Source organism: Mollisia scopiformis (genome assembly GCF_001500285.1).
Source record: "Mollisia scopiformis unplaced genomic scaffold LY89scaffold_12, whole genome shotgun sequence".
Classification (NCBI taxonomy): Eukaryota; Fungi; Ascomycota; class Leotiomycetes; order Helotiales; family Mollisiaceae; genus Mollisia; species Mollisia scopiformis.
Genome location: NW_017263592.1, coordinates 1,192,882 through 1,218,457, shown reverse-complemented (window position 1 = coordinate 1,218,457; position 25,576 = coordinate 1,192,882). Strand labels below are relative to the sequence as shown.

General features: G+C 47.2%; 11 protein-coding genes across 11 annotated transcripts; 7 read left to right on the top strand and 4 right to left on the bottom strand.

The window, feature by feature from the left end:
* The first annotated feature begins 351 nt into the window (after window positions 1–351).
* Window positions 352–2,477, top strand: LY89DRAFT_616919 (acetyl-CoA synthetase-like protein). Its single transcript, XM_018210781.1, has 4 exons — window positions 352–558; window positions 607–1,199; window positions 1,252–1,353; window positions 1,464–2,477. Exons 1-4 carry the CDS (start codon window positions 525–527, stop codon window positions 2,418–2,420), a joined length of 1,686 nt encoding a protein of 561 aa, XP_018071500.1. The 5' UTR covers window positions 352–524; the 3' UTR covers window positions 2,421–2,477.
* A 28-nt stretch (window positions 2,478–2,505) lies between these two features.
* LY89DRAFT_616916 (RPB5 subunit of DNA-directed RNA polymerase) lies at window positions 2,506–3,704 on the bottom strand. The gene is made up of 2 exons (XM_018210780.1): window positions 3,256–3,704; window positions 2,506–3,200 (listed from the first exon to the last, which is right to left on the bottom strand). Exons 1-2 carry the CDS (start codon window positions 3,447–3,449, stop codon window positions 2,672–2,674), a joined length of 723 nt encoding a protein of 240 aa, XP_018071499.1. The 5' UTR covers window positions 3,450–3,704; the 3' UTR covers window positions 2,506–2,671.
* A 314-nt stretch (window positions 3,705–4,018) lies between these two features.
* On the bottom strand, window positions 4,019–5,926 carry LY89DRAFT_72783 (uncharacterized protein). Its single transcript, XM_018219199.1, has one exon. It carries the CDS (start codon window positions 5,514–5,516, stop codon window positions 4,086–4,088), a length of 1,431 nt encoding a protein of 476 aa, XP_018071498.1. The 5' UTR covers window positions 5,517–5,926; the 3' UTR covers window positions 4,019–4,085.
* A 717-nt stretch (window positions 5,927–6,643) lies between these two features.
* Window positions 6,644–7,342, bottom strand: LY89DRAFT_541730 (uncharacterized protein; the record flags this gene model as incomplete). Its single annotated transcript, XM_018208185.1, has 2 exons — window positions 6,644–7,079; window positions 7,173–7,342. Coding segments are annotated over 2 exons (606 nt in total), but the record flags the coding sequence as incomplete, so codon positions are not given.
* A 1,183-nt stretch (window positions 7,343–8,525) lies between these two features.
* LY89DRAFT_72788 (GTP-binding protein Obg/CgtA) lies at window positions 8,526–10,426 on the top strand. The gene has a single exon (XM_018219203.1). It carries the CDS (start codon window positions 8,662–8,664, stop codon window positions 10,297–10,299), a length of 1,638 nt encoding a protein of 545 aa, XP_018071496.1. The 5' UTR covers window positions 8,526–8,661; the 3' UTR covers window positions 10,300–10,426.
* Window positions 10,427–12,109: 1,683 nt separating this feature from the next.
* On the top strand, window positions 12,110–12,537 carry LY89DRAFT_748408 (uncharacterized protein; the record flags this gene model as incomplete). Its single annotated transcript, XM_018221152.1, has 1 exon — window positions 12,110–12,537. A coding segment is annotated over one exon (428 nt), but the record flags the coding sequence as incomplete, so codon positions are not given.
* Window positions 12,538–13,457: 920 nt separating this feature from the next.
* On the top strand, window positions 13,458–14,167 carry LY89DRAFT_748406 (uncharacterized protein; the record flags this gene model as incomplete). The annotated part of the gene is made up of 1 exon (XM_018221151.1): window positions 13,458–14,167. The coding sequence occupies exon 1, from the start codon at window positions 13,487–13,489 to the stop codon at window positions 14,165–14,167; it is 681 nt and encodes a 226-aa protein (XP_018071494.1). The 5' UTR covers window positions 13,458–13,486.
* Window positions 14,168–14,850: 683 nt separating this feature from the next.
* On the bottom strand, window positions 14,851–18,243 carry LY89DRAFT_669553 (uncharacterized protein; the record flags this gene model as incomplete). The annotated part of the gene is made up of 6 exons (XM_018213106.1): window positions 14,851–16,619; window positions 16,671–16,714; window positions 16,775–17,437; window positions 17,480–17,504; window positions 17,553–17,744; window positions 18,225–18,243. The coding sequence occupies 6 exons, from the start codon at window positions 18,241–18,243 to the stop codon at window positions 14,851–14,853; spliced, it is 2,712 nt and encodes a 903-aa protein (XP_018071493.1).
* Window positions 18,244–19,041: 798 nt separating this feature from the next.
* LY89DRAFT_734124 (uncharacterized protein) lies at window positions 19,042–19,278 on the top strand (the record flags this gene model as incomplete). The annotated part of the gene is made up of 2 exons (XM_018219878.1): window positions 19,042–19,146; window positions 19,201–19,278. 2 exons carry the CDS (start codon window positions 19,042–19,044, stop codon window positions 19,276–19,278), a joined length of 183 nt encoding a protein of 60 aa, XP_018071492.1.
* Window positions 19,279–20,104: 826 nt separating this feature from the next.
* Window positions 20,105–21,676, top strand: LY89DRAFT_585234 (uncharacterized protein; the record flags this gene model as incomplete). Its single annotated transcript, XM_018209313.1, has 3 exons — window positions 20,105–21,103; window positions 21,158–21,373; window positions 21,455–21,676. 3 exons carry the CDS (start codon window positions 20,105–20,107, stop codon window positions 21,674–21,676), a joined length of 1,437 nt encoding a protein of 478 aa, XP_018071491.1.
* Window positions 21,677–22,289: 613 nt separating this feature from the next.
* Window positions 22,290–25,570, top strand: LY89DRAFT_718802 (kinase-like protein; the record flags this gene model as incomplete). The annotated part of the gene is made up of 7 exons (XM_018218447.1): window positions 22,290–22,892; window positions 22,942–23,297; window positions 23,346–23,506; window positions 23,562–23,996; window positions 24,051–24,406; window positions 24,454–24,947; window positions 25,000–25,570. The coding sequence occupies 7 exons, from the start codon at window positions 22,290–22,292 to the stop codon at window positions 25,106–25,108; spliced, it is 2,514 nt and encodes an 837-aa protein (XP_018071490.1). The 3' UTR covers window positions 25,109–25,570.
* Between the last annotated feature and the right edge of the window lie 6 nt (window positions 25,571–25,576).

Sequence of the window (25,576 nt, the reverse complement as noted above, 5' to 3'; positions counted from 1 at the left end):
GGCTGACTTGCAATATCTTTCAAATCTTCGTATACCTTTTTTCGCTGTGTCTCTCTCTTTTGTTGTCGATGTGATTTTGACTTCGCCGTCAGCGACTCGTTGAGCCAGCTTGGCTGCCTCAAGACTTGCGATGTTGATGCGAACATTCTGCACCTTAGAGCTCATAGACGACACAAGACTTGGAGCGGACAGTGTCCCAGACTTCAGAGACTGAACTTAACTCTCTTTTCAAAAGAAAGATGACCGCAGAACGTACAAGATGCGCGTAATGTGGGGGCTACACGTGATCTTAGTCAGCGGTACCTCCTTCCCGTACCCCGCATTGAACCTCCACCTCCACTGACGCCAGCACAATTGAGTCGTACATCTTGACAACCTAGGCACGGGATCGGCCTCAAGGAGGCACAAGGTTGGTATTCCCGGTAGGACTTGTGCTCCAGTTACTCTTACAAACTCCATTCGAGTTTCTTGTTCCGTTCAGCGCTTTCTCTCTCTATTCGTTTTCTCAAGGTAGGTATCTTACAATGCCGTTCAAAAGTTCACAGCCAGACATTGACTGTAAGTACTCCCTCAAATGGTGGTCAAGTTAGCTAATATAATCTTCAGTACCAACCAACATCACCAACTGGACCTGGCTCTTCAATTCCCCTGCCTCTCCCCTACAATCGATTCCCTCTTCTCAACTCGCAGGCTACAGCAATGCCAACACCAAAGAGAGGATCAATTGGGCAAACGTCAAGACCCATACCACCCACTTGTCCACAGCACTTGTCCGACATTATGGCCTTCAAAAAGGCGACGTTGTAGCCCTCTTCTCTCAAAACACAATATGGTACCCAGTTGCTATGCTCGCGGTCAACCGCGTTGGAGGTATCATATCAGGAGCTAGTCCGGCGTATAATGTGGAAGAAATGACATATGCGTTGAAAACTGCTGGGGCCAAGTATCTGTTTACGATACCTGGGAGTATGGACGTTGCTTCTGCCGCAGCTAAGAATGCTGGAATTCCGAAGCAGAGAGTGTTCTTGTTGGAAGGGACAATGGAAGGGTTTACCACTATGTACGAGCTACTCGAGCTAGGGAAGAGAGAAGGAGAAAAGGGACAGGTCGAGGAGTACAAATTGAAGAGAGGAGAGAAGAATAAGGACCTGTGTGGATTCCTAAGTTTCAGTTCAGGCACTACTGGACTTCCCAAAGCTGTACGTACATTCTTCCCTCAAATTGTCCGCAAACTGATGAATGTCCGTCCAGGTCATGATCTCCCACCAAAACGTGATAGCCCAATGCGTCCAAATCAAGCAAATCACCCCTGGCACCCACAAAAAAGTCCTCGCCGTCCTCCCCTCCTTCCACGTAGGTATTGGGGAAGCCCCATTTTCCACTTCCTTTCTCGAGACATTGTCTTATCCTTTTCCTGAAACAACAAAGATGAAAAGTGCTAACGCTCCCCCCCCATTACCTAGATAACTGGCCTCGTCCACGCCCTCCACCTCCCCATCCTCCTCAACGCCGAAGTCTACATGCTCTCTTCCTTCACCATGAAATCCATGCTCGACACCGTCGTCAAGTACCGCATCTCCGAACTCTTACTCGTGCCACCAATCATCATCCGGCTTGTGCGAGACCCTATTGTCGATGACTACGACCTAAGTTTCGTCACACGGTTCAGTTCCGGTGCTGCTCCGTTGAGCGAGGAAATCATCCAGATGCTCAAGAAGAAGTTTCCGGGTACGGGGTTCAAGCAAGGGTACGGGATGACGGAGTCGTGTTCTTGTATTACGAGTCATCCGCCAGAGAAATACGGATATGAGCATGCGCATAAAGTCGGCACGGTGTGTGCTTCTACTACTATCAAAATCGTGGATGAAGATGGGAAGGAATTAGGGGTTAATGAACCGGGAGAATTGCTGGCGAAGGGACCACAGATCGTGATGGGGTATTTGAATAATGAGCAAGCGACGAAGAGCACGTTTGACAGTGAGGGGTACCTGCATACCGGGGATCAGGCGGTGATTGATGACGAGGGAATGGTTACTATTACAGATCGAATTAAGGAGATGATTAAGGTGAAGGGAATTGGGGTGGCGCCAGCTGAGCTGGAGGATCTTTTGCTAGGGCATGAGTTCGTGGAGGATGTTGCTGTGCTTGGTGTAAATGATGATTATTCGGGAGAGAAACCGAAGGCATATATTGTCAAGAAGAAGGGGAGTCCGGGAGAGAAGGATGTAGGGGAGCAGTTATTGAGATATGTGAAGGAGAAGAAGGTTAGGCATAAATGGGTCAAAGAGGTGGAGTTCATTGGGGAGATCCCGAAAAGTGCAAGTGGGAAGATCCTGAGAAGGCTGTTGAGGGACAAGAGTAGGGGTGCGAGCGAAGGTGTGGTTGTTAGAGATGAGGTTGCTGCGAAAGCAAAGCTGTAGACACTTTTAGTGAATTGCCATGATCTTGTGACATTTAGCATTGATCTAATGTCAGCCGTGTTTGTCACTTAAATGGCCTTCAGTCGTCTCGTGCTTCATAATCTTGATTGTATGAAATCTCTTGGTACAAGCGAGGTATCCGCTATATCATTCTTCCTCCAGACGCCCTCAGCAATGCTTTTGACTTTCCCAGTCTCCAACGATCAATAACTCCCAGAACGCCAATGGTATATCAAGCCTCTCGGAGCACTCTAGACGCAAAGTCTATAACTAGCATATCGTCCTGCCGTTTCAGACTTTCGAATGATCTTGACCACTTGACCTCGTCTCAACCCAAGGTACCGTGCAACTGGGTCTCCCAATTGGATTCTTGGCAGCTGTGTATCCTTCAATCTGTATCTTTGCAGAAGCGCAGTTCTCTCCTCCTTGCTCAACAAAACATGTTGGGGGACCAGCTCGTGATGCGTGATGTTGACTAACAGATCCGCCTCCATAAAGCACTCAATTCTCGTCTCCGAAGCCACAGCAGGAATAATCTTCAGCGCAGCAGGGGTGATGTTGACGCCGGTGATCAGGATGCCGGTGTGGAAGTTGTTAGCAGTAAGATGCTGGGCGAAGGCGCGCATTTGCTTGATACCAACATTGGAGTCTGGCAAGAACTCGACCCAGATGGTGCCAATATCGGGGCTCGAAGGATGTAGATCGTGTGCGGTGACAGGATTGGAATAGCGCTTGATCATCTCGAGGGTTGGACTGGCGGAGAAGTTCATCATCTTGCGACTGGACATTCCGGTCAGTACGATAACTTCACGTCAATGAAGGGCTGCGGCGTTACCTGATGCTGCCATCATCCGTCGTGTACTTTTGCTTGAAAGCGTCAAAGCTCATGGTGACTTCCGCGTCAGACAGTTGGTAGCCTCGATCTCGAACCATCTCATGGACGGTTCGACATGCGCGCCAGAGTTTGGCAGATTCTCTTTCGCCAGCTTCGCGCTGCTTGCGCATGCGATCCTCGTCGGTGGAAGCCATGGCTGTGATATCCCAGGTTTCTTGTATGTTGTCTTTGATGGTATTGAGTTCTGAGTCTGCCGAGACAGGAGGTGGTCGTCGTTGAAGTTTTGAGGTGAACTGGATATCAAAAGTTTCGAGGAAGGCTGCAATATTTTGACGCTAGTATGATTTAAGAAATCCTCACGAGGCTCTGTTTGGTTCTTCATAAAAGGACGCTACGGCTTCGCTTCGTCCACCCTGTAAACTTTTCGGCAGGGTCTCGTGTAAATCTGTTCTTGGACATTCGTCGTGAAATATTTCCCACACGAGATATTAACTTACTCTTGTGCGCACGCAACATCTATTGTCCCTGTCAAGTGGGCAATTGAATCCGTACACTTCCGCTTCCCCCTAATCACGCGAAGGTATCCCTCTACAATCATGGCCGAAGTCGCAGCTCCATCTGTGGAGGCGGGTGTCGCAGACAAGAAGAAGGTCGTCGAGACGAAGCCAGAGAAGCCCGATGAAGCGGCATACAAAGAGAGTCTGGCAAAGGCCGAGAAGGAACATGCGGCGTCTATGAAGAGACTGGTACGTCACATTGAAACCGAAAATGCGCCTGCGCAGCAATCATTTATCATCGGCAACCTGCATTGTCATTCACTAACGTGGACATTATAGGCGGAAATTAAGGGCAAGCTTGACCTCGCAAAGCCTCAAAATAAAGATTCCCCGTCTGCTAAGCGTCGCGCTGAACTTCTCGCCCAATTGAAGGAAATCCGTGAGAAGCAAGGTGCAGGAAAGGCCGGTCGTAACAAGATCTTCGACGAGATAAAATCGGAGGACCAAAAGATTAAGGACCTTATCGCTCAGCAAAAAGTAGCTCGCAGTAGAGTTAACTATAAGAATGTCGATGAACTGGATCGTGAGATCGACCGATTGCAGAAGCAGGTCGACAGCGGTAATATGAAGATCGTCGAGGAGAAGAAGAATTTGGCTGAGGTCTCGAACCTGCGCAAACAACGTAAGGGTTTCGCTGGCTTTGAGGACAGTCAGAAGCAAATCGATGAAAAGAAGAAGAAGCTTCAAGCTCTTCGCGACCAACTGGAAGATCCTGAGTCTAAGGCCCTGTCTGAGAAATACAACAAGATCCAGGGCGAGCTTGATACAATTAAGGCTGAGCAAGATGATGCATTCAAGAGCATCAACACTCTCCGGGACGAACGTACAAAGTTGCAAAATGAGCAACAAGAGAAGTACGGTGCGATCAAGAAGATCAAGGACGACTACTTCCAACAAAACCGTGCGATCCAGAAGTACGAATTTGAAGCTCGTCAAAGACTCCGGGAGCGCAAGAAGGCGGAGAACGACAAGTACCACCAAGAGAAGAGAAAGGAGCGTGCTCAGCAAATGCTTGCTGAGGCAAGCGACAAGGCCTACCTGGATGAGATCCGTCGTGCTGAGTCTCTGATGCGATTCCTGGACCCGTCGTACACCTCTGAGAAAGCACCCCTCCAAGCCCCTTCGCAATTCACAGCCACCGCCCAAAGAACTGTCGATGATTCTGGTATCAAAGGCATGAAGGTTGTCAAGAAGGAAGAGGAAGATTACTTTGCTGGCTCCGGTGGAAAGAAAGGCAAGAAGGGCAAAAACGCCAAGAAAGCAGCAGAGTCTCCAGCTCCAACTGCGGGCACCAAATTCAACTGCCCACCTTCTGTCCTCGAAGATTGCGTCGCTCTCAAGATTGAGCCTCCGATGACTGCTGCTGAAGTCCCGAAAGCTTTGGCAGCCGCTAAGGAGAAGCTCGATTTCTGGAAGTCTGACCAAGAGGCCCAAACTAAGCGAGTAAGTTCTCCCGTATTGATCATCATTTCTGGACATTATAGCTAATACAGAACAGAACATCGAAAAGGCCCAAAAGGAAGTCGAGCGACTGGATGCTGAAGAAGCCGCTGCCGCCAACGGAAGCATCCCACCCGCACCGCACGCCAACGGCGAGACCAAGGCAACCGCTTCCGTCGACGAGGGTGGCTCCGTGGCAAACGAAATTGAACTTGAGAAAGAGGCCGACGCAGATGTCGCCGACGATCTCAAAGCCGCCAGCATTGAAGACAAGGAATAAGCACCTTTTCTACCACTTCATTTTGCATCCACCCCTTTGGCTTTGTTTGCATTAGAAGAACCATGCATCAGTGACGCGAGAGAGAAAGGAACTTCTAATATAAAAAGTTTGGCATGTTGCACCACGGGTGGGGGTTGATGAAAAAAATGAGAACGGGATCTTCTTTCGCCTGTATGTTAGTAGGGATGGTTAGATATCCTGGAGGTGATGGGAGGTTTGCAGATATTGAGTGATGGGTTGGACAATGAGCAGCGCTGAATTGAACATTAAAACTTGCAATGCATTTTTGGCGCTTGGGTGATAGAAATAATCTACCTTGCTGCCACATGATGATCTCTTTGATGCATGGTATGTGTGCTGTTTTGTTAATTGTGGTACATGTGTTGAGTGATGCTTTGATTTGAAGATTGGTGCCTGAGGTCTAATCTCGCAATTTGAATGTCTGGTATAGATTCAAATGATCTCCTTTCACAAAGTCACACACTTGCAATCATAATTACATCCCTACCCAAACTCCATAAACACACTAGACATTCACCATCTCATTTTCAACTTTCCCTCCATTTTCTCCTTACTCAGACACGATGCACATCACTCACACATCACATCACATCAACACAGCCAAACACACACAAAAAGGTGACATCATATTAATCCCCTAATTACAAACAACAGAAAGCAAACTCCGCTGCTATGCAATTGCTAAGAATCAGATGCTCAATGCACGCTTCCCCATCATCCCCAAGAATATCCATCTCACCAAAGAAAAAAAGGAATCTCGTGACCATTGGTCTCGTGCCACACGTTGTCCTGTGACCCTGTATTTTGCTTGCGCCGGTGATTAATTTGAGGGAGGTCTGCCGCCCATGTACGTACGTATTTTGGTTCGTGATGATTATTTGTTGCTTTTGCTTGCGTTGGGTTCTTGGAAGTGATGTGGTAGTCGGCGGTGGAAACGTATCATGTAACTCGCTGATTTGTGCTCGCCTCAGTATTGCGGCTGCACATAGCCATATCCGCCCATGGGCGGAGCGTAAACTGCGCCGGGTCTGCTCCGTTCTCTGGCTCCTAGGCTTGGGGGGAGTGGTGCTTCGACCCTTTCTAATCTGACTCGGTCCCGGTCTCTGTCTCGGTCTTCGGCTCCTCTACTTCTTCTCCGTCTCCTTCGCTCTTCGACCTCACTTGGTTCCCTCAGTCTAACTTTTCTTTCTCTTTCCCTGCCTACTGCTACACCACCCAATGCACTAAGTGGTGGATCTCTAACTCCAGGCTCCTCGTCTCCTGGAAGATTTAAATCCACCAAGCCATAGAAATACTCCAAGACCTCTGGATACCGTTGTACAGATGCTTTCCAATCCTCGTCTATGCCTCGTTTCAGTTCAGCATCTGCGGCGGCGATCTCGGTAGGGTGTGGACGGGCTCTGTAGTAGTACGCTGCTCGTTCGGTGATGCGGTGGATGGTTTGGGCGTGGTGGTCTTTGCGGCGAGTGGTGAGCATACTGAAGTAGGAGAGGATGTAATCTTGGGCATGGCCTCGGACCCAAGCTCTATTACTCTGTTAGTTTTTATACTAGCAAAGAGATATAGAGGCATTGTCCTTGTAAGTGATTGGGAAAGTCAGTGAGGAATAAGATACGTACCTTATATCATTAAATACACTGGTCATCATTCGTTGTTCCGCTTGCCGTACAGCAATATCAAGCCCTTTAGCTTCACACTCGCACTGAGCCAGAGCCGGCTGGCTGCAAATTGCACAATCCGGGTCCATGATCGCAACCGGCTTTTTCGACCTGCTATGTTTGATCAACATGATTTCGGGACGGAGATATGGCATCCCCCTCTTATCCACACCCGCGGCGGCGAACTATAAAGGAATAATATACACGCAAGAAGTAATACAAGGGTAGAGAATGTAAGAGAACGTGGCGAGGAATTGTGGAGAGAGGGAGTGAGTGAGAGGCCGAGTAAGTGTTAGGGGCAGCGGTTCAGGAAAAAGGAAGATAGTGAACAGATCGGAAATGGAATGGCAAACACCGCCATTCTTGTACCAGGAACCAGAAACAGGAGGGTCTCATTGGAGAAGACTGCTGATGGGCCCGAATGGACGGTGTAGAAGTCATTAGGGGCGGTTGGGAATGCGTGTGGACGAAAGGGAGTAATGTAGTAGTGCGTGTAGGTGTATGTAGGGTAGGTGAAATGTGTATGTGTGTGGGAGGGAAAGGGGGGAGGGATGAGCCTCCAAGATCACTCACCCACCTCAGGTTGATAGTATCTCGATCACGCTGGTCTCGTCCGTCCTCCAGCACGCCCGGTCTTCCGCACACAACACACTGCACATATATCGGGACTCCAATCGACGGGAGAGGGATGGGCCTGACCTGACACCGCTCTCAAACTCAGGATTGACAATAGACAGATGGACAGATAGATAGAACGAATGTCAGATTAGAGAGAGAAAACCGGCCTGTAGAAGAGAGTGCTGCAGCGACATCACAGCGAGACAACACAGAAACCAACACAGATGTCGTCTATCTCGTCCTCCGCCGCCATGGCAGATATTAAAGTGGGGAGTTCGCACGGCTGGAGCAATAGAAGAGAGGCAATGGACGTCGGAGTGTCGTGGCTCGAATGCTTGACATCGCGTGCGCAAGGCCGATGCACGACGAGGGTTGAGGTGTTGCAGACGTTGCATTGGGTGCATATCATGAGATCCGACAAGCAGTGCGGCCAATGGGACATGTGAGGGTGAGAGCGCCTGCAGCATTAGGTGCAGGACCAGAGAGGAGTATTTGTACACCGCTTTGGAGGCGGCTGCATATTTGTAAGGAGGAGTTGAAGAAGGAGATGTTGGAATAATGAGAGAGGCAGAGAAAGTGGAAGTGGGATTTGAGAGGCAAGATCTTACAGGGAGTGCATTGCTTGAATCGAGAAAGGCGATCATAGGGTAAGGTAAGTTGGATTTGGATGTTGGAGAGGAGAAGAGAGATCAGATGGCAGGTGGTTAGCGGTGACAGACGGCAGATTCGAAGTCGGAACTACGGTGGCCAAGAACTTTTTCTGTGCTGTCACTGAATAACATCAGATTCATCTGAGCTTCAACCATCGACAGTCTTGTTCCAGAGGTTGAGAATGCCCCCAAGATGTCCTACTCCTCAAGGGACATTGACACCTTTCTTGTATCCTTTCTTCTTCTCTCAAACAACTAAAGCCTCCTTTCGACCACTTCTTTCTGCTATTCGCAAACAGAACAATAGCACGCACATCGAACCTCTGCCAGAATCCCACCTCAACCCTCCTCCGAGCGACTATGGTCGAACTATTTTCAGCGATCGAGCAACTGTAACTCTTGTTGCAGGCTCAGGAGGACATGGCTGTATCTCCTTCCTCCGCGAAAAATACATATCTGCTGGCCCTGCCAATGGAGGAGATGGTGGCAGCGGAGGTAACGTCTATATCCAAGCAGTGCGCGGCGAGACTTCGCTGCACAAGCTCGCTCGGCGAAATATACTGAAAGCTGGACGAGGGAAAAATGGAAAGGGCAAAACGAAGGGAGGAGAGCGTGGAGATGATATTGTTGTTCAGGTTCCTGTCGGTACTGTGGTGCGCGAAATTTCACGAGTGGACCCCGTCGCGGACGAAGAAGCAAGGAGAAGAGTCGAGGGTGGGAAGGAGGATGCGGTGGAAGGTGCAGATGGAAAGGGGCCGTGGAAATGGGATCGGGAAAAGTGGTTATTGTATCCTGCTGTCACGCCAGAGGATATTGCTACCGCAGATTTTCCAAAGCTTCCCAGAGGAAGAAGATCACCATTGGCTATGGCGCAGGTAAAAGGACCAGTTGCTCTAGATCTCAGTCGACCAATGGACAGACCTCTTTTGTTGGCAGCCGGAGCTGTTGGAGGGCTCGGAAATCCACATTTCGTGTCAAAGACAGTGCCTCGACCAAAATATGCTACGAAAGGAGAGGAAGCTGTGCGAATTACATTAGAATTGGAATTGAAGCTCCTGGCAGATGTTGGACTTGTGGGATTGCCAAATGCTGGGAAGAGTACTTTATTAAGAGCTATGAGCAACAGCCGAGCAAGGGTTGGAAACTGGGCCTTCACAACGTTACAGCCGAACATCGGGACGGTAGTCTTGGACAACAACAAAGGACGGCCTTTGTCACAAGCTTCTCTTGAGAATGGAGAGCCAAGAACGAATTTCACAATCGCCGATATCCCTGGTTTGGTTGAGGATGCCCATTTGGATCGGGGTTTGGGGATCAGTTTCCTACGACATGTTGAACGGGCCAGAGTATTGGCATTTGTGGTAGATTTAGGGAAAGGCGACGCGATCAGCGCTCTCAAAGGGCTTTGGAAAGAAGTCAGCGAGTATGAGCGAATGAAAATCGAGGAAGAGAAAGAGCTTATTGAACCCATTGTTCACTGGAGCCCTTTCACATCCGTCGAAGACGCACTTACCAACCGCCAAGAGACGATTATCATCAACTCAGGCCCCACTGTTGAGAATCCTTTGGCACCAGAACTCCCCAGCATTGCAGACAAACCATGGTTCGTCGTCGCTACGAAGGCAGATCTTCCTGATACTCAGGAGAACTATCAAAATTTGAAGCAGTATCTAGAGAGGGTGAATGCTGGCGACGAGCCACATCCAAATGGGCAGACGAATGTGTGGCCGAAGAGAGTTGAGGTTATTCCTGTTAGTGCTATCAATGGACATGGGGTGGAGAAGATTACGGAATGGATTGTGGGGTTGTTGGACGCGTGATCCATGAGTTGTGACACAATTCGTATCTATTGTAACTGTACTTTGAGTGATACGTACGATAATAATATGGTTGTACGTATAATATCAAGACTAGTATTATTGAATCTCACTGGAAATATACAAATACTGGAATGCTTTGTTTTAAGGGTTTAATATTGATGAAATATGCCTTTTTAAGCTCCATTAGGCTTAGGTTTTACAATTTCAAGCTAATTTAGGCTTGGATTTCAATGTCTTAAGCTGCATTCAGTACTTAGTATATTGACTAATATCTTCCATTGATACGGAACTAGTGTTAAGACATACTTACTGACCTCATATCGTACGCCGTAAGTGCGTATTGAGCTGATATTAGATCCCGTAATACGACCGTATACTATTGCGAACACTGAAGCACCTCACTACCAACATCCTTGAGTCTTGGACCTGTGACGTACACTCCTTCGGAGCTGATTCGGAAGAAGTACCAGCCAAGCCTTCAAACCGCACACCCCTCACCTTCCAACACAGTTTATACTACGCTTGAGGGATCTGGAGTGGATGACAGGCAGCCCGAAGAATGGGACTATAAATGGGAAAGGGCTTACAGTAAGGCTGAGTCCGATCAAATACTATCACTTCTAGATGATATTGCTCAAGGAGCAAAATCATTGTCCAATAATCCATGGGACGCTGAGCCATCAATGAGATCGACCATCGATCCGCACTCATTTGCACAAACAAATCAGGAAGGTGCGTGAATTAATTCCCTCTTCAAGAAACCGAACTTCGGACGTCTGATGGTGATTTGGTTCATAAACTGTTCTAGCCAATAAGCTTGTCCCTGAAGACGAGTCCAAGAGGAAGCGGTCTTGGATTTGCTGCGACTGCGTTCGGAATATTGTCAGTACTCAGAAAATCATCAGTGGTCTTGAGATTTTTTGCCCTCATTGCGATCATGTACGATGTGACATATGTATCAATGAGACTAATGTACGTAATGCCGCACCTTTCGAAGATGTCAACTGACATGCTGTAGCCAGCCTAAAGCAATAGCATGCAGGCGTAGATGCAAAATTCGGGCGTAAAGCCGGAATTCGCTACCATTCCGGGACACTGAGTGACCGGAAACACTCGAAACATATGCTTCTCACACACAATACCAGAAGCTTTATTTGCTACGTACTTTATTGCCCTCATTCGGTCTCTTTACTTTGGCATACTGGTTTTGTCTAGAGATCTGCTATTGCTTGGGGGTTATGAAAAGGGCTTTGTGGGACTAGCTCTGGGGTCGGATCTCTCACTTCTATTGGTCTGGCATTCTATTCTTAACTTATGAAAGAGCTCTTTGTGAGCGAGGTTCTGTAAAACTGAAGTTGGGCTCCAGTTGCTAGGTGTACATGCGTTTATTGTGAATGCTTTGAGGCTTTGCGGTAGCCGTTACAAAGATCATCTCGGGGCTCCCCCAAGTCGGTTGGAGTCTTTTCTTAGCGCATCAATGTTCTTGTCTTGCACATCACCACTTTAAAGTTAAGGGCTTCTTAACATAAGCAGTATCTTTGATCTTTCACTATCTTGACAAAGGTGGGTTCTTCGGACAAGCACTCAATCTCTTTGTTAATCGAAAATCTCAATGGCATGCTGATAATGAGAAGCACAGAACCATTGTTTAATCATTTTTACACAAAGCCATTGTCTCCTAATACAAAGCTCCTACAATGCCTATACATCGCCGAACGTTTCCTCTCTCAAACATCATTCCTCATCAACAGTACAATACTCTATCAATACAACAACACAAGCACAATATCAACTCTTTCAATCAACCATCCAACTTCCAAAATGTCAGAAATCAACCGTCTCAAGCGCAGCAAGACCACAGCTGGATCTGTTAGCAACGCACGCGACTCCTTCCAGCAAACCGACTCTCTTAACCGTTCCCACTCTGTCCGAAAGGTCGAAGGATCCGGATCTCTCAGATACGCCTACAGCGGATCTTCTGCTGAGGGCGAAGAAAAGGTACCGTCCCAATCCTACTACGAGAGCAAAGCCCTCCCAACCCCACCACGCAAGAAGTCCACTCCTCTCGCCTCATTTGATGAGGAGGACTGGGAAAGTGCTGTGGATGAATCGTACAAGCGCGGAAAGTTTTGTGATCGCGATGAGCAGTCTCTTGCAATGGACGTGGAGCATAAGACGATCCAGCCGTCTGTCTCGTCTCGACTTCTGCCCAGAAGTAAGGCCGCACGAGGTATCTAATCCCATCTTGGAGAATGAAGAATGAGCTATAGCTGGCAAGTGCCAGTTGCGAATGCTATTGTAGTTTTATTGTAAAGTATCAATCCAAATCTGAAATTATACCAATCAATGTTCCAATTCAATGCAAGTGCTGCCTCCTATCTCTATATTATATGACAACAAGCAGTGTGATAGCTCAATGACGTTCTGCTTCTAGTCCCTGAAGATATGACCCACAAGGCATGTCTATTGGAAATAATGTATTGATCGAAATTACTAATCACAAAGAAAGCGCTTATCAACAACTAAAGTCGTGACTGGGACCTGGACAATGAGGTAGCCAAAAACACTGTAGACAATGAAGGAATGTTCTTTGAGTTGAGATCGCGTTGCCTTTGCTCTCTTGTTTTCTTCTAGCTTTGTTTCCTACTATGATGCCTCTTGCCCTACATTCCCAAGACTTGGTTGTTGCCTGCTGTTTGACTTGCTCTATCGTCCTGTGAATTCACGGTGACCAAGTCCATGCTCAACTTCAATCAGCCTGGCTCATTTTGACTACCTGTCCACGTCGACCGCAAGTGCACGAACGCACAGGCTTATGTGATCTGCTTAAGCTGCTCCTTCTTTTCACGCCAACAACAAGTTAGTGCGCTGAACGAACAAGCTTGTTTGATCCGCTTAAGCTGTTCTTTCTTTCAACCCTTTATCTTACTAAGCCACTCTTTGTCCGAACAATAACATAATTAGTAAGAAGCAGAGAACAGAAGTCTCCCACTACAACAGTGCTTTTTGAAGTAGCATATCTCCTCTGCAAGACTCGTTCAATTCTTCATCCATCAACTTCCACGCAACCACAAACTCTTCACAAATTTTGTTTAAATTTTGTTTAAGCTAATCACTTCAACAAAATTTTGCAGAAACACTTGAATTCTAATCCAAGCTCAGAGAAGACTTCTAGTAATCCATCAAAATGGTCAGCGCTTGGGAGAAGTTGAATAACAAGCTCCGTAGAAGTAAGACGACAGCGGGACCTGTCCGTCAAGTATCCCAAGCTAACAGACCACAGACAGGTACAACTCAAAGAAACCAAGCTTCACGGCATCCGGTCACGGACCGAGACTCAAACTCATCAATAGCAAGCCAGCTCGGGGCAGCCGGTTTCACTAGAGAGGAGAATCAATCTTCAGAGTTCCATAGTCCACCACCACCCCGTGGCGCAGAAAGATCAGTTACTCCTTGGCCACCAGTGAGACGACAATCATCAGCACAAGCAGCCCAAGTCGGGCGGGCAAACACGATGAAGCCTTTACCACCCCTCCCATCTCACTCTTCCGTGAAGCCCTCAGCGAACTTCGACGAGTTCCTTCAAGCCGGACGAGAAAAGAACAGATGGACCAAAGACCTGAACGAACACGTCCGGCCCAAACAATGGGCAGGCGACACGCTTGAGTATGCTGGCATTTCTGAAGCGTTCCAAATTAACGTTCAATCCAGACCTCCTCTACCTGTGAGCAACCCGTCTTCTACCTCCAAATTGAAGCGATCCAAAGCCGTGCGTGTTCCGTCGAAGGAACAAAAGGCGGGTGGAAGGGTTGAAGCGCCGAGACCGTCGGTTCCTCCTGGTGAGTTTGATCCAAATAACCGATTCTAAGGAGTTGGTGAGGGTGTTTGGTTCGAGTAGGAGAGGTGGTGTAACGTACAGTCAGGTAAGTGGTTTCAAATTTCCCTTCATTTCTTTAGCCCTGCTCGATCTGGCCGGACCACATCTGTGCATTTTATTTCAATACAAAACATCTAAAAATCGAACACTTCCCAATCAATGACATCGCATCCTTTCCGTGACTCTGTGAAAAACATTGCATAAATAATATCTGAAAAACCTTTCATCCTAGTACACGGCTATTCTATAAAGGCTTCAGTAGCTAAGGGGGTCTCCGTGTCTTCTTCATCTTCAAACCGCCGCCTAGGGTTACCTGGTTGTAGCTCTCGGCAAGATATGCGCCGAGAAGATCGTCGTTTGGTCTCTGGCCTAAATATTTCGCAAAACCAGGCTTCAGAAGAGGTGGTATTCTCCAAAAGAGAGAGCTGCCATACAGACATATCAGAGTGTGGAACTACTATTGGTGCAATGTATCTCTCAGACATGCCTCGAAGCAAGGAGTTATGAGCAATCTCTGTGGCAACAAGGCCTTTGATCCTTTCCGAGTAAGGACCACTTAAAATCATATAAGCCTTTACATTCTGCTGCAAGGTATGTTGCATTGTTGATACCTTTTTAGAGGCATAGTGATTGTGTACGCGTAGCGATTGGGACCTCGTTTGATAGTTCGGTGCCTACAATGCATGACTTGAAGACTTTAACAAATCTGAAATATATTTGTGAGACATCCTTTGACATGTCAGGTCTAGATTGTAATCGTCCAAATTTGAAAATGGCTGAACCCGGTGTCGTTGTATGCTGGACTTTTGGGGATAATCAGTCTCAAAGCAAGGATCTCCCTTCCTGATTTGGTCAATCGTCTTGAATCCCCATTTCTTCAGCATAGAAGATACAATTTCGGGCCTCCATCGATAGAGCAAGTTCCATGTCTCCAGTGTACTCTCTTGTATCGGTTCGCTAGCAATAGGGTAGTCTCTTCCAGTACAAAGTTCGTGGACACCAACAACCATAGTTGAGATTGGATTACTGATAGAGAGACTTTCCCAATGCTTCGCGAGTGTTCTTGCTACTGGTGGTATTTTGAACCAAGGGTAAGATACGAAAGCCCTGGTGGATTGTGAACATCCTAGGACGACTGAAAGCAAATACAAATCCTGGGTATTTAGTCTTTCGATGACATCCAAAGGAACCTCTTGAAGCAGAAAACGCAAAAGAGATCGAGAGTCGAGTGTTGTAGCTGAAGATAAGATGTCTTGCCAAACTGTCTCTCCATCACTGGAGCTGCTTTCCTGCGATATAATATTGCTAAGTTGACCTCTCGCAATCATCCCACCGAGCAAAGCGTTCGCGGTGTCAAAATTCGAAGACAATATCGCTGCAAGAATAGCCCTGTTGATATCAATCAACTCCACATTGGCTGCCTTCTCAATGAGTTTTTTCGTCAAGATGGATGAGCTACACTTCGCCGCGGCTATCAGCTCATCGCTGCCTACAATTTCCGAGCTCTGGAGTATTCGCCAAGCGATATCTTCGTTCCCTTTCTGTAAGGCAGTAACCAAGGCTTTATCTTTGCTAGCACCAGCCTTGAGTAATATATCCACAAGACTGGTCTGGTTGGGTTCTGCCGCAAGTCGCAACGGTTCACCAATAGCATGTGGTCCTGATATCGGCACATCCATCTTCAACAACGATTCCACAATCTTTGTATTGCCAGTGACAACGGAGTAGCAGAGCAGGTAGCTTGGAGGCCAATTCTGCTTCGAATGCCAAGACCGTGGGGGTCCCAAAACGCAAGGCTTGATCTCTTCATTCAAACTATTCGCTAATGTGGTGAGTGTCATCCATTCATGGCATATCTTTGGCTGGCAAAGCAATTGAATTGATTTCGTCACAAACTCTTTAGAATGCTCGTCTGGTATCGGAGCAGCATGTAACGCCCAGCGAGAATATGCGTATAATCTCAAAGGCACAACTTTATGGAATTCGCGTGCCGATTGCTCGTTTTGGACATACGAGTTGTTGAGCTGGCAAAAGCTTATATAGGAAAGGCAACATCCGACGATATGTTTCTGTGCAAGAACAGCGTTTAGCTCGATATTCTGAGAGCCGATGACGAAGGTGCCACGTTTGAAGAGGTATTCCTTAACCGAAAAATGTGCCAAGCTGAATATGTGCCTTCTAGCCTCGAAGTCCTTTTTAGAGACATCAATAGGGGGGTCCACAGCAATGAGACCTGGAAGAATTTCCAGAATATCTGATGGGGTGAGGCGCATGTCAATTTCTATAGCAGGGTCCTCTTCGGGGTGAATTATGCAGGCTTCGGTAAGTTCTTCTATGAACAAAGGCCGACCGGAACAGGACAGCCATTTCAAAATCGAGACTGCCTCATGTACCAATGAGGCTTCAACATTGGTAAGGATGCGGTCGTAAGTTGTATGAATGTCTGTTGGCAAAGAAGTTAAGACATCCATGATTGCTCGAGGTCAGAGAACACGCTTCTTGTTTAGCTCCTGCATCTGGAGCGCTGTCCAGCGGAACCTAGAACATTGTAAGCAAAGCAAGCGGGGGTCGATGTGGTCGGGTTAAGAAAATGCATACATTCCATTCGCTCCACCAACGAGTTTATGCTTGATTTCATCCTTCACGAGCTCTGACTGACTTCTGAGCTTTTGGCTCTCTGATATCTGGTTAGTGACAAAGATATTCAGATCCTTCTCGATATTTTGTTGGGTGACTTGGAGGGGTTGCCACCGCACAATAGAAAGAAGCTCAACCTCAATGTCCGTCTCTCGCCTGCTCGAAACGAGTAGATGTAATTGTCTTAGGTCGAGTGCGGATATCATCCTTAGAAGTTTGAGAATTGCGTTCCTTTTTGGCCCATATTGGACTTCGTCTAGTCCATCAAGCACAATATATGTGTGCCTGGTGCCATTGCAACTTGATTCTTCGTGAGATTTGGAGTCTCCAGCATGAGATGACTGCGTATTTGATTTGCTGACAGAACGAAGGGTTTGGAGGAAAGTTTGTTGGAGCTCGAACGTGGAAGGTGGGTCTGGCTCGCAACGTTGGTAGAGATCCTCGACTTGAGGCAGTATTCCATCTCTGGGACATAGTTGCTCTAGCGCTGACCTCAGAAACACTCCAAGATCTTGTTTCTGAACGTCATCGAAAGTGAAATAAAAATAAACAAGGTTAGTGCTTTGGCATGTACCCGTGCCGGCTTGCGACCTTTTGAGCTCGTTGATAATTGATGAGCTACAACTGTAAGCACATATCAGCTGAATTAAACATGAGTGAAAATACCACAGAATAGTCTTTCCGCAACCAACTACGACATGTCAGTACAGCTAAAGACAATTGTAGCATTGAATATTACCATCCCCATACATCCACAGAAAGGGGCCATTGGGATTCCGCCATGAACGAAACAAGTCACCGTCAAGGAACCATCTACCAGTCTCTGGGTCTCGTTTTTCAAAGACTGTGTGCTGATCCTCAATGGGTTTTCGGGTGAGCGTTGGTGCGATCCATGCAAGGATATCCGATCGCAATTCTTCCGCTGCTCGTTCTAGGCAATGATGAGATAAATTCGAGAAAATTAGCGACTATATGGCTCACTACAGGCTTTTGACTCTTCTTCTTTCCCAGTGGCTTCAATCGAAGGTATGAGTATGCAGCGTGTGATCCTATGTCAATGCGAACCTCTCGCGACGATGATCACTGTGGGGACTTGATTCATACAGGAATTAATAAGGTCCTGACATGATGAGATATCGAAGTCCTAAGAAGTGGCATTGAAGAGTAGATGTTATTGTTTAAACCAGTGATACCTGTAAAGGCTAGTCACTTAGTAATTGGTGTCTAGTAGTAAATGTTGATCGCGAGCTGTTCCAAACTGATTTATCCCTTCTCTCCTTGTATGACACCTCGCAACTTGATAAGTCCTTGAATATTGTGCCTATACCGAGGTTTCGCAAAACGAAAAGGGAGACTTTATAGCAAATAAGCAAGCTTATGCTTGAAACATTGGTTATCTTTATGCACTTACTGCGAAGGATCGAGAACATGGAATGCTGAGTATCAGCTCTCAATTTCCAGTCTTCTATGCGAAAAAAGTGAGGCTGCGAATATTGAAAGGAGGGGAATACCCTCAGGCGAGGTAGCCCGCAATACTGAAGCAGACTTATCAACGGCAATGTGAGGGGCTGTCCGTCCCTACCGCGAATATTTGCGTATTATGTCTCAGAATGTTCTTTTGATATTTCAAGACGGAGTTTGGTATGATTGGCTGGACTGTGCTGAAGAAAGCAGTTGGTATTTTATAACAAAGCATCAAGTAAGACCATGTTCACTGATGTTTTGTCCAAAACTTTTGTTGCAATGTTGCTTCCCTATGACGGCTTCCCTATCTCAGATCCACATTTCAAACTCCGGCTTATGCAAGTCATTATTCTTGGACTAGATGCACACTCGACTGAAGACTTTAACCTTGTTGGTTGGATAATTCTGCTTTGTGCAACCTCAAGATGCAAGCCATGCATGGTGGTGAAGCATTCTATTCGCTGAGCGTTGACTGATTTCGGTGAGCCGATGGGTCATAATCCGCAGAGCCTCGTGCCCACCCACTCTCCGGCCTTGCCCAGTCACCCTCTCGCCTCATTTTGGATGGCCTTATTGTATGTCTCTTGCCCAGCTAGCATACGACAATCGAGAAACTACCAGCAAATCTTCCTTCTTCTTATATAGCCCAGCCAACAACCGCAGTGCTATCCGCAGTACTCGGTCTCTAACTCTCAAGCTCCAGAAAACCAAAGCGCTATTTTCTGACTTCGATTCGCCTAGCAGAGTGGCTTGTCTGCGCCAAGATGCCTGGGGTCAGCGATGTGGTACCAGCGTACAGGCTGAGACAGGAGGATTTGGAAGATTATCTGCGCAGGACTTTCCCCGAGCAATCATACTTCAGTATTGAAGTATGCCTTGCACGTGTTCCGAAATTCACATTACAGTCAACTAACAGTGTTCAGCTTGCGCGCGACGAGTATAACATCGTGATTCCGAGACTTCTGGATCGGGTGAGTCCTAAGTTCCAAGCTCCAGTTTAAAAAGGTATCTGACGAGTTCAAGACCGAGCTAGACGAGATCTCGAAGTTGAGGCAACCAGTGAAGAGGCGCCGTGGCCATCATGGGCGCTGAATCATGAGCTCGAACTCTCTGCAGTTTGCCTCTGATTGAGGAAGGGGTGGCTGGTGCAAGATTTGAGGTTTTGGGGGCTTTTGAATGTGGTTGGAGGAGTTTCGTTTTCGAAATATCAGCCTATCGCACCGCCCCAACTTGCGCGTGCAGAGGCGCATGTGGAACTTGGAACGGAGGGGCAATGAGGCATATTTGGACTGGCGTTAAAATACCCACTGATGCCAGCATCCAGATCTCAATTTCTGCTTGTAGCACGAGAATTTAAATTCTTCAAGATTGTGATCATGCAAATTACTGATCGATTTATTGACTCTTGCAGTCGTGCCAGCGATTTTCCCAAGAATCTCATAAGAAATGAAATGTTTATCGAATCCAGTTTGATCGACTACTATGAGAGGCTGAATGATCGGGCTAGCGAGCTGTTTTCGCCAGAGGATAAAGGTTATTTGAGGTTTTGGGAATATGACGATGAAAGCCAGAGTAAACCAATCCAAACGAACAGGTATCATTCTGTGGCTAATTCGAAGAAGGGTTTCGAGAGGACGAGCCGGCAACATTACATGACTTGAAGAGCCTACTTTGCGGCTCTAAGATATTCGATAATCCAGACCCACGATGCAGATTCATGTAGGAGGTTCCCTCCACTACATAAAGTCTAATTGTTGACTTTTCATGGGAAGATTTGTTTTAGCAGAGCATTCTCGCGCTCCACTGGACACGTCCCGGGCGATGCTCATGTATACACTCACCTACCATCAAGTCATGCCAGCTTTTTTGGATTTTATTTTCCCGTTCGGTCAGCAGATCTATACTCGAGATTTTTTCTTTGGTGGCATCAGACACGAAAATCGACTGCTGGATTCAGATCTTGGACCCGATTTACCGAAGCTTAGAAGGTCTGGCCAAGAAATTCGAGTTTGCTACAGCTTGAAATCTGTGGAAAAGACTGATGAACCCGGAGAAAAACACTCTCCCTGGTCCGTTCGTCAGACCGCTACATACCATTCATTTGACGTCGAGACCGGGTCGGCGTTGTGGATCTCAGTGAAAGGAAACGATCTGATCCAAGATCGTGTTATGACCGCTACAGAGAATTTGGGGCCAGACCAGAGGCCATTTTCCACTAAAGAGCGTGCATTTGAAGAAGCCATGTCAATTCACTTGATAAACTGTAAATGGGCCGGTGAGCAATGGCGTTGGTATCTGAATTACCTTGAGGAAGAGCTACAGGGAGGGGCTGGCCGTCGCGCATTGTCCGCGAAGGTGGTCCGCGAGCGTAGGCCTGAGGAGAAGGAGAAGCTTGAATTTTTGAGAGCACGATCGATGTCCACGAAAGGGACTAGCAAGGGACGTTCGGGCATGACCACGTTCTGCCAATCCCCCAAACCTCAACCAAATCGAACTCGATCAGCTTCGAGGGAGTCTGGAGCCGAACTTGATGGCCACAGTCAGTTCTCGTTTGATGATTCGCGGGACATCCAATCCCTTGAGGATAAAACGAATGAAGCAATTTTCGTCCTAAACGCGAACATTGATGTACTTGGAGAATTGAAAGTCTACTATCATGATTTGGTGGTTTCTCAGGAGCATGTCAAACTCTTCGCCAGTAACCACAACAGAGTTGTTGAACGCTTTGGAAAGCAGATTACAAGCATTATAAATGATCTTCGAATGCAGATTACAAGAGCAGGAGCTCTATTACGAATGCTTTCAGACCGTAAAGCACTGGTAAGTGTAGCTTTTGTCTTTTGTTGTAATATTTCTTCTTCACGAAACTGACGGCATTAGCTTTACGGTATTCTGAACTATCGGAACGCGGCTGCTAGCATGACTTTTGCTGCCAAGTCGCAGGAATCGGCCAATAACATGGAAAGAATGACCCGCAAGATGGAAGAGTTAACAGTAGACATGAACGAGCTTGCGCAGAAAACAACCCAAGAAACAGTTTCGATGAGGATCATCACACTAGTAACTCTTTTCTTCCTCCCAGGCACCTTCATTTCGGTACGTTTCTGTGTAATCTTCATCGCGAAGAGGAGCATGCCATGGAATACCTTTTGTTATCGACTACTAATTGGTTTTCAGACCATAATGAGCACAGATATTGTCAGATTCCAAGGGCCAAATGGTGGTCCAGGTCCTAAGACCTTTCAAGCGGAAGCTTTGAAGCTTTATGTATATATCACCTTACCGATGATGTTACTCACATTTGCTGCTTGGTTTTTAATCTACAAATTGGAGAGCCGGAAGGCTGACAAAAAGAGGAGGAGAAAGTCGCTCGAAAAACAGACTGCGGAGAACGTTTGATGGCTCTTGCTCTGTTAATTTCTTGGCAGTATTTGTAATATGAGGCCATTTTCCAGTTGGAAAGCTAGAAAACGAGATACAAGCAGAAAAGGGTTCGAAAGGAAGTGAGGGAGAAATTTGAAGGACTAGAGTCTGCACTTGGAAGCTGTTGCTCTTCGAACACTGATTAACTTGGGCCGAAGTTGCTGAGAAACACAACAAGCCCACCGAAACATCTCAGGGCTATGCTGAGAGACATCTCTAGGCTCAGCCGCAGACTAGAAAGGCAAATGAATCATCTTGAGCGTGCAATAAGTTACAAGGCTGTCTTCATGTTGGGGGATGGGTGCCTGGCAGCTTATGAGACGCCACCACCAAAACCCATGAGGCTGGCGAGAGAAAATATTAAAACTGCCGCACACCACCATTTCACGCTCTGAGAGTGCTCTGCATGAAACTACAAGGTTACGTTCCAATTTGTGATTGCGCGCAGTTACTTCTCCATCGCCCTGTTTGAGAAATATATGAACCACGGAGTACGAAGAACGTGAGAACCTATGCGTAGACTGCCTTAGGTGTGCACAGGCCCAGAGAGCCGCCCGAACTCGCGCCCGAGCCCATGAACGGCCAAGCAATGTCCCTGCAACAACGAGACTCCCTGTACTACGAACTCGAGCAACCAGACGACAACCGATACCTTCAGAATTTCCATCAGTATCTCCGCGAGTCCCTCATTCGCACAGACAATCCAGTCACGACCCGGAAAGAAGAGTTTGTGCCATTTGAGCAGATCGAGGAGCATTTGGGGGATGAGGGTCGATTGATTGATATCCTTTCAGCTGTTTTCCCAGAAGAGGAGCCGCTTCCTGTCGACGACGAAGTTGTACAAAACCAGTACCTAAAGACGCTTTGTATCTTGCTCTCCATTGGAGGAGCAGGGTACATTCGACATTTTGTCGAACACGATGGTCTCGCCGATGTGCGCCTACCCCATACCTCGAAGCCGCAGAACTTTCCAATATCACCATCTCGACTGAACCTGTGGGACTTGTTTTATGAGAAACAATGGGTATTTTGTGCAGCGGAGATGTCCTACAAGATAAACAATTCTCTCGAACCTCACCGAATACTACCTATTGTTGAGAGGGAAGTGCTTGGACGAGGTGGCAGTGCGGTGGTTTCCAAGATCGTGCTGCACAAATCATTCAACAAACTACGCAGTAATTCTGCTTCGTCGGTAAGTGACCAATACTTAATGTTATATGAATAGATCTAACGTCTGGTAGGATTCGACTGCAGACAACGACACGTTTGTACTGAAAACCTACCACAAGCACGAAGCTGAGCAGTATTATCATGATGAGGTGGAGGCTTTTAGACGACTTCGACCACTGCGAGGAACATTAGATCCCAACATAGTTCACTTCTACGGAAGCTTCACACAAAATGGCACGTATAATGTCATCTTGGCCTTTGCAGATAAAGGCACATTAGAAGAGTATTTCAGGACTGTTCTTCCACCAACAAGTGGGAAAGATATTGAACATTTCTGGACGACGCTCTGTGGCATCACTAGAGCACTGGTCCACATACACGAAGTGGATTCCCAGAATACACTAGGCGCTCCTCAAATTTTCCAAGGGTTTGTTAGTTGAAGCCAGGCAAAAGGAGTACTTACTGACTTCTTCAGATGGCACCAAGACGTCAAACCTGATAACATTCTGGTCATGACCAACGGCATCAATTCGCCTTATGATTGGAAGTTCAATCTCGCCGATCTTGGCACGAGCCATTTCAAGAAATGGTCTAAAGAGGGCTCGGATATAGATACTCGTGGCACTGAAGCATACGGTGAGTCCTTGTGCGGTATGAATCTTGTTCACATATATCTAATTGAACCTACCAGGTGCTCCTGAATGTTTCAGAGCAGACAGATTCCTCGAAGACTGTACGATCATGGTCAAGCAAAACTGTGACATTTGGTCTTTTGGCTGTATCCTCGCCGAGGCAGCTGTGTGGCTCATACACGGGTTTCCAGGATTACAAAGATTTCGACGCAACCGTTCAGCTGCAATCAGCGCAATTCCCGAAATGAAGAATGGTGACTGGTTTCACGACGGTACGAGAGTCCTACCAATAGTTATGGAGACTATCAACAGTCTGCAAAGCGACTTTCGTAAATCTGACCGGGTTACTGGACCGATACTCGAAAAGCTGGTGAAGGTTATGCTAGACGAACCCGAGGTCAGATACACAGCGAAACAGGCCCACACGCATGCAATGCGTATTCTTCTATCGCCCAGCATCGCGGGACCTCCAGCGGCTAGCCATTCTCCTCAAGGTACCCGGTCATATCCAATAGTAGAGACTGCAGTTTTGCTAACAGAAATTTCAGGATCCGATAGTGGTCGACTGGCACCTGGCTCTCTTTCTGTGCTGAACCAGCAGGACGGAAATATGTCCAATGTCAACATCGCATCTTCAAACATCTCCACTCCCGAACATCGAACCTCGGTCACGGTACCTTCAAGATCCAGTATAGCCGGCGATCGGTCACCCACACGGCTAGGATCCTCAACTTCATATGTACCTCCGAAGCGTGGCCACACCCAGCCAAATAAGTCGAGTCAGCCCGAGCTTCCAAGATTAGATGTTGATGTTGCTGAGCGATGGATTCGAGATAAGAGAGCTGGCAGGCCGCGCAGACTCCCAGGTGAATACCTTCTCAAACGGTTGGCGACTCGTGATCATGTATGTATCCCTTTCATTCTCTAATTGCAAGCTCTTACGATGAACAGGTCTTCTTGATCGATGACGCTGCTTCCATGAAAGCACATAAAGTTGAAGTGAAGCGTATTCTGGATCTACTTGCATACTTAGTCAAAGATTCCGACCCCGATGGCATAGAGCTTTATTTTACTTGCTCAAAGCAGCAAATCAAGGCAAAGGAGCCGTCTAAGCTTGTTGCGAGGTTCGAGAACAACCAACCCGCAGGCCTGACAGATATTCGCACCCGCCTGACCGCAGTAATCGATGACTTTATCAAGGGACTTGGCAGGGGTTGGCTTAAGAGAAAGTTTAAGCCCGTTCGCTCGTTGAATATATATGTTCTCACAGACGGTATATGGCAACCAACAACGGATCTAACTTCGCCAATTCGAAGACTCGTGGAAAAGCTTAATGAACTTGAGAACGGACAATATCAAGTCGGCATTCAATTCATCAGCTTCGGAAACCGGGATTTTGCTTTGGAACGACTGAACCAACTGGATGACGATTTGGGTGAAAAACTGTAAGTCCTGACGGTCTGTCTTGCGATGGAGAACATCTGCTAATTTCTTTAGCGGTCGAGACATTATCGACCATGAGAAATACAACGGCAATGTATGGAAGATGTTGTTTGGTTCGACCGATCCGTGGTTTGATGGCAGCAAGCCTAGTCAGCCACCCTAGCGCAAGTAGATCCTTCAAGGACGCAAATTGATTGCCCGGTGGATGGGAACTCTCAACGCCCTTCTCGTTGATCCTATCATGGCGATAAGGACCCAGAACTAGCTCTTCCTGCACAGACATCAGAAGCTCTGTAGACAACAGGCACTGGCTAAAATCACGAGGTCGAGCAAGAAGTTGCCCCCGACTTCGTCGATGAGGCGACACTAGACGAGCGCCGCTATTGTACAAAAGTGTTCTCGAATGATGGTTGCAGGAGCACGCGCAGATCAATCACTGAGGCGAAATTGATATTAAATTGCCACGACGCTTGTCCGACATTTGACGCTGGAAATCACAAGCAGTTTAGATTTGACCGAGGAACGAGGTAATGACTTGTCGAAGTTGGAGCATGTATACAGATGGATCTACCACATTCGAATGCGGTTTGCACTTAAGCTAGATTACAGCTACAAATGCCTTCGTGTACGT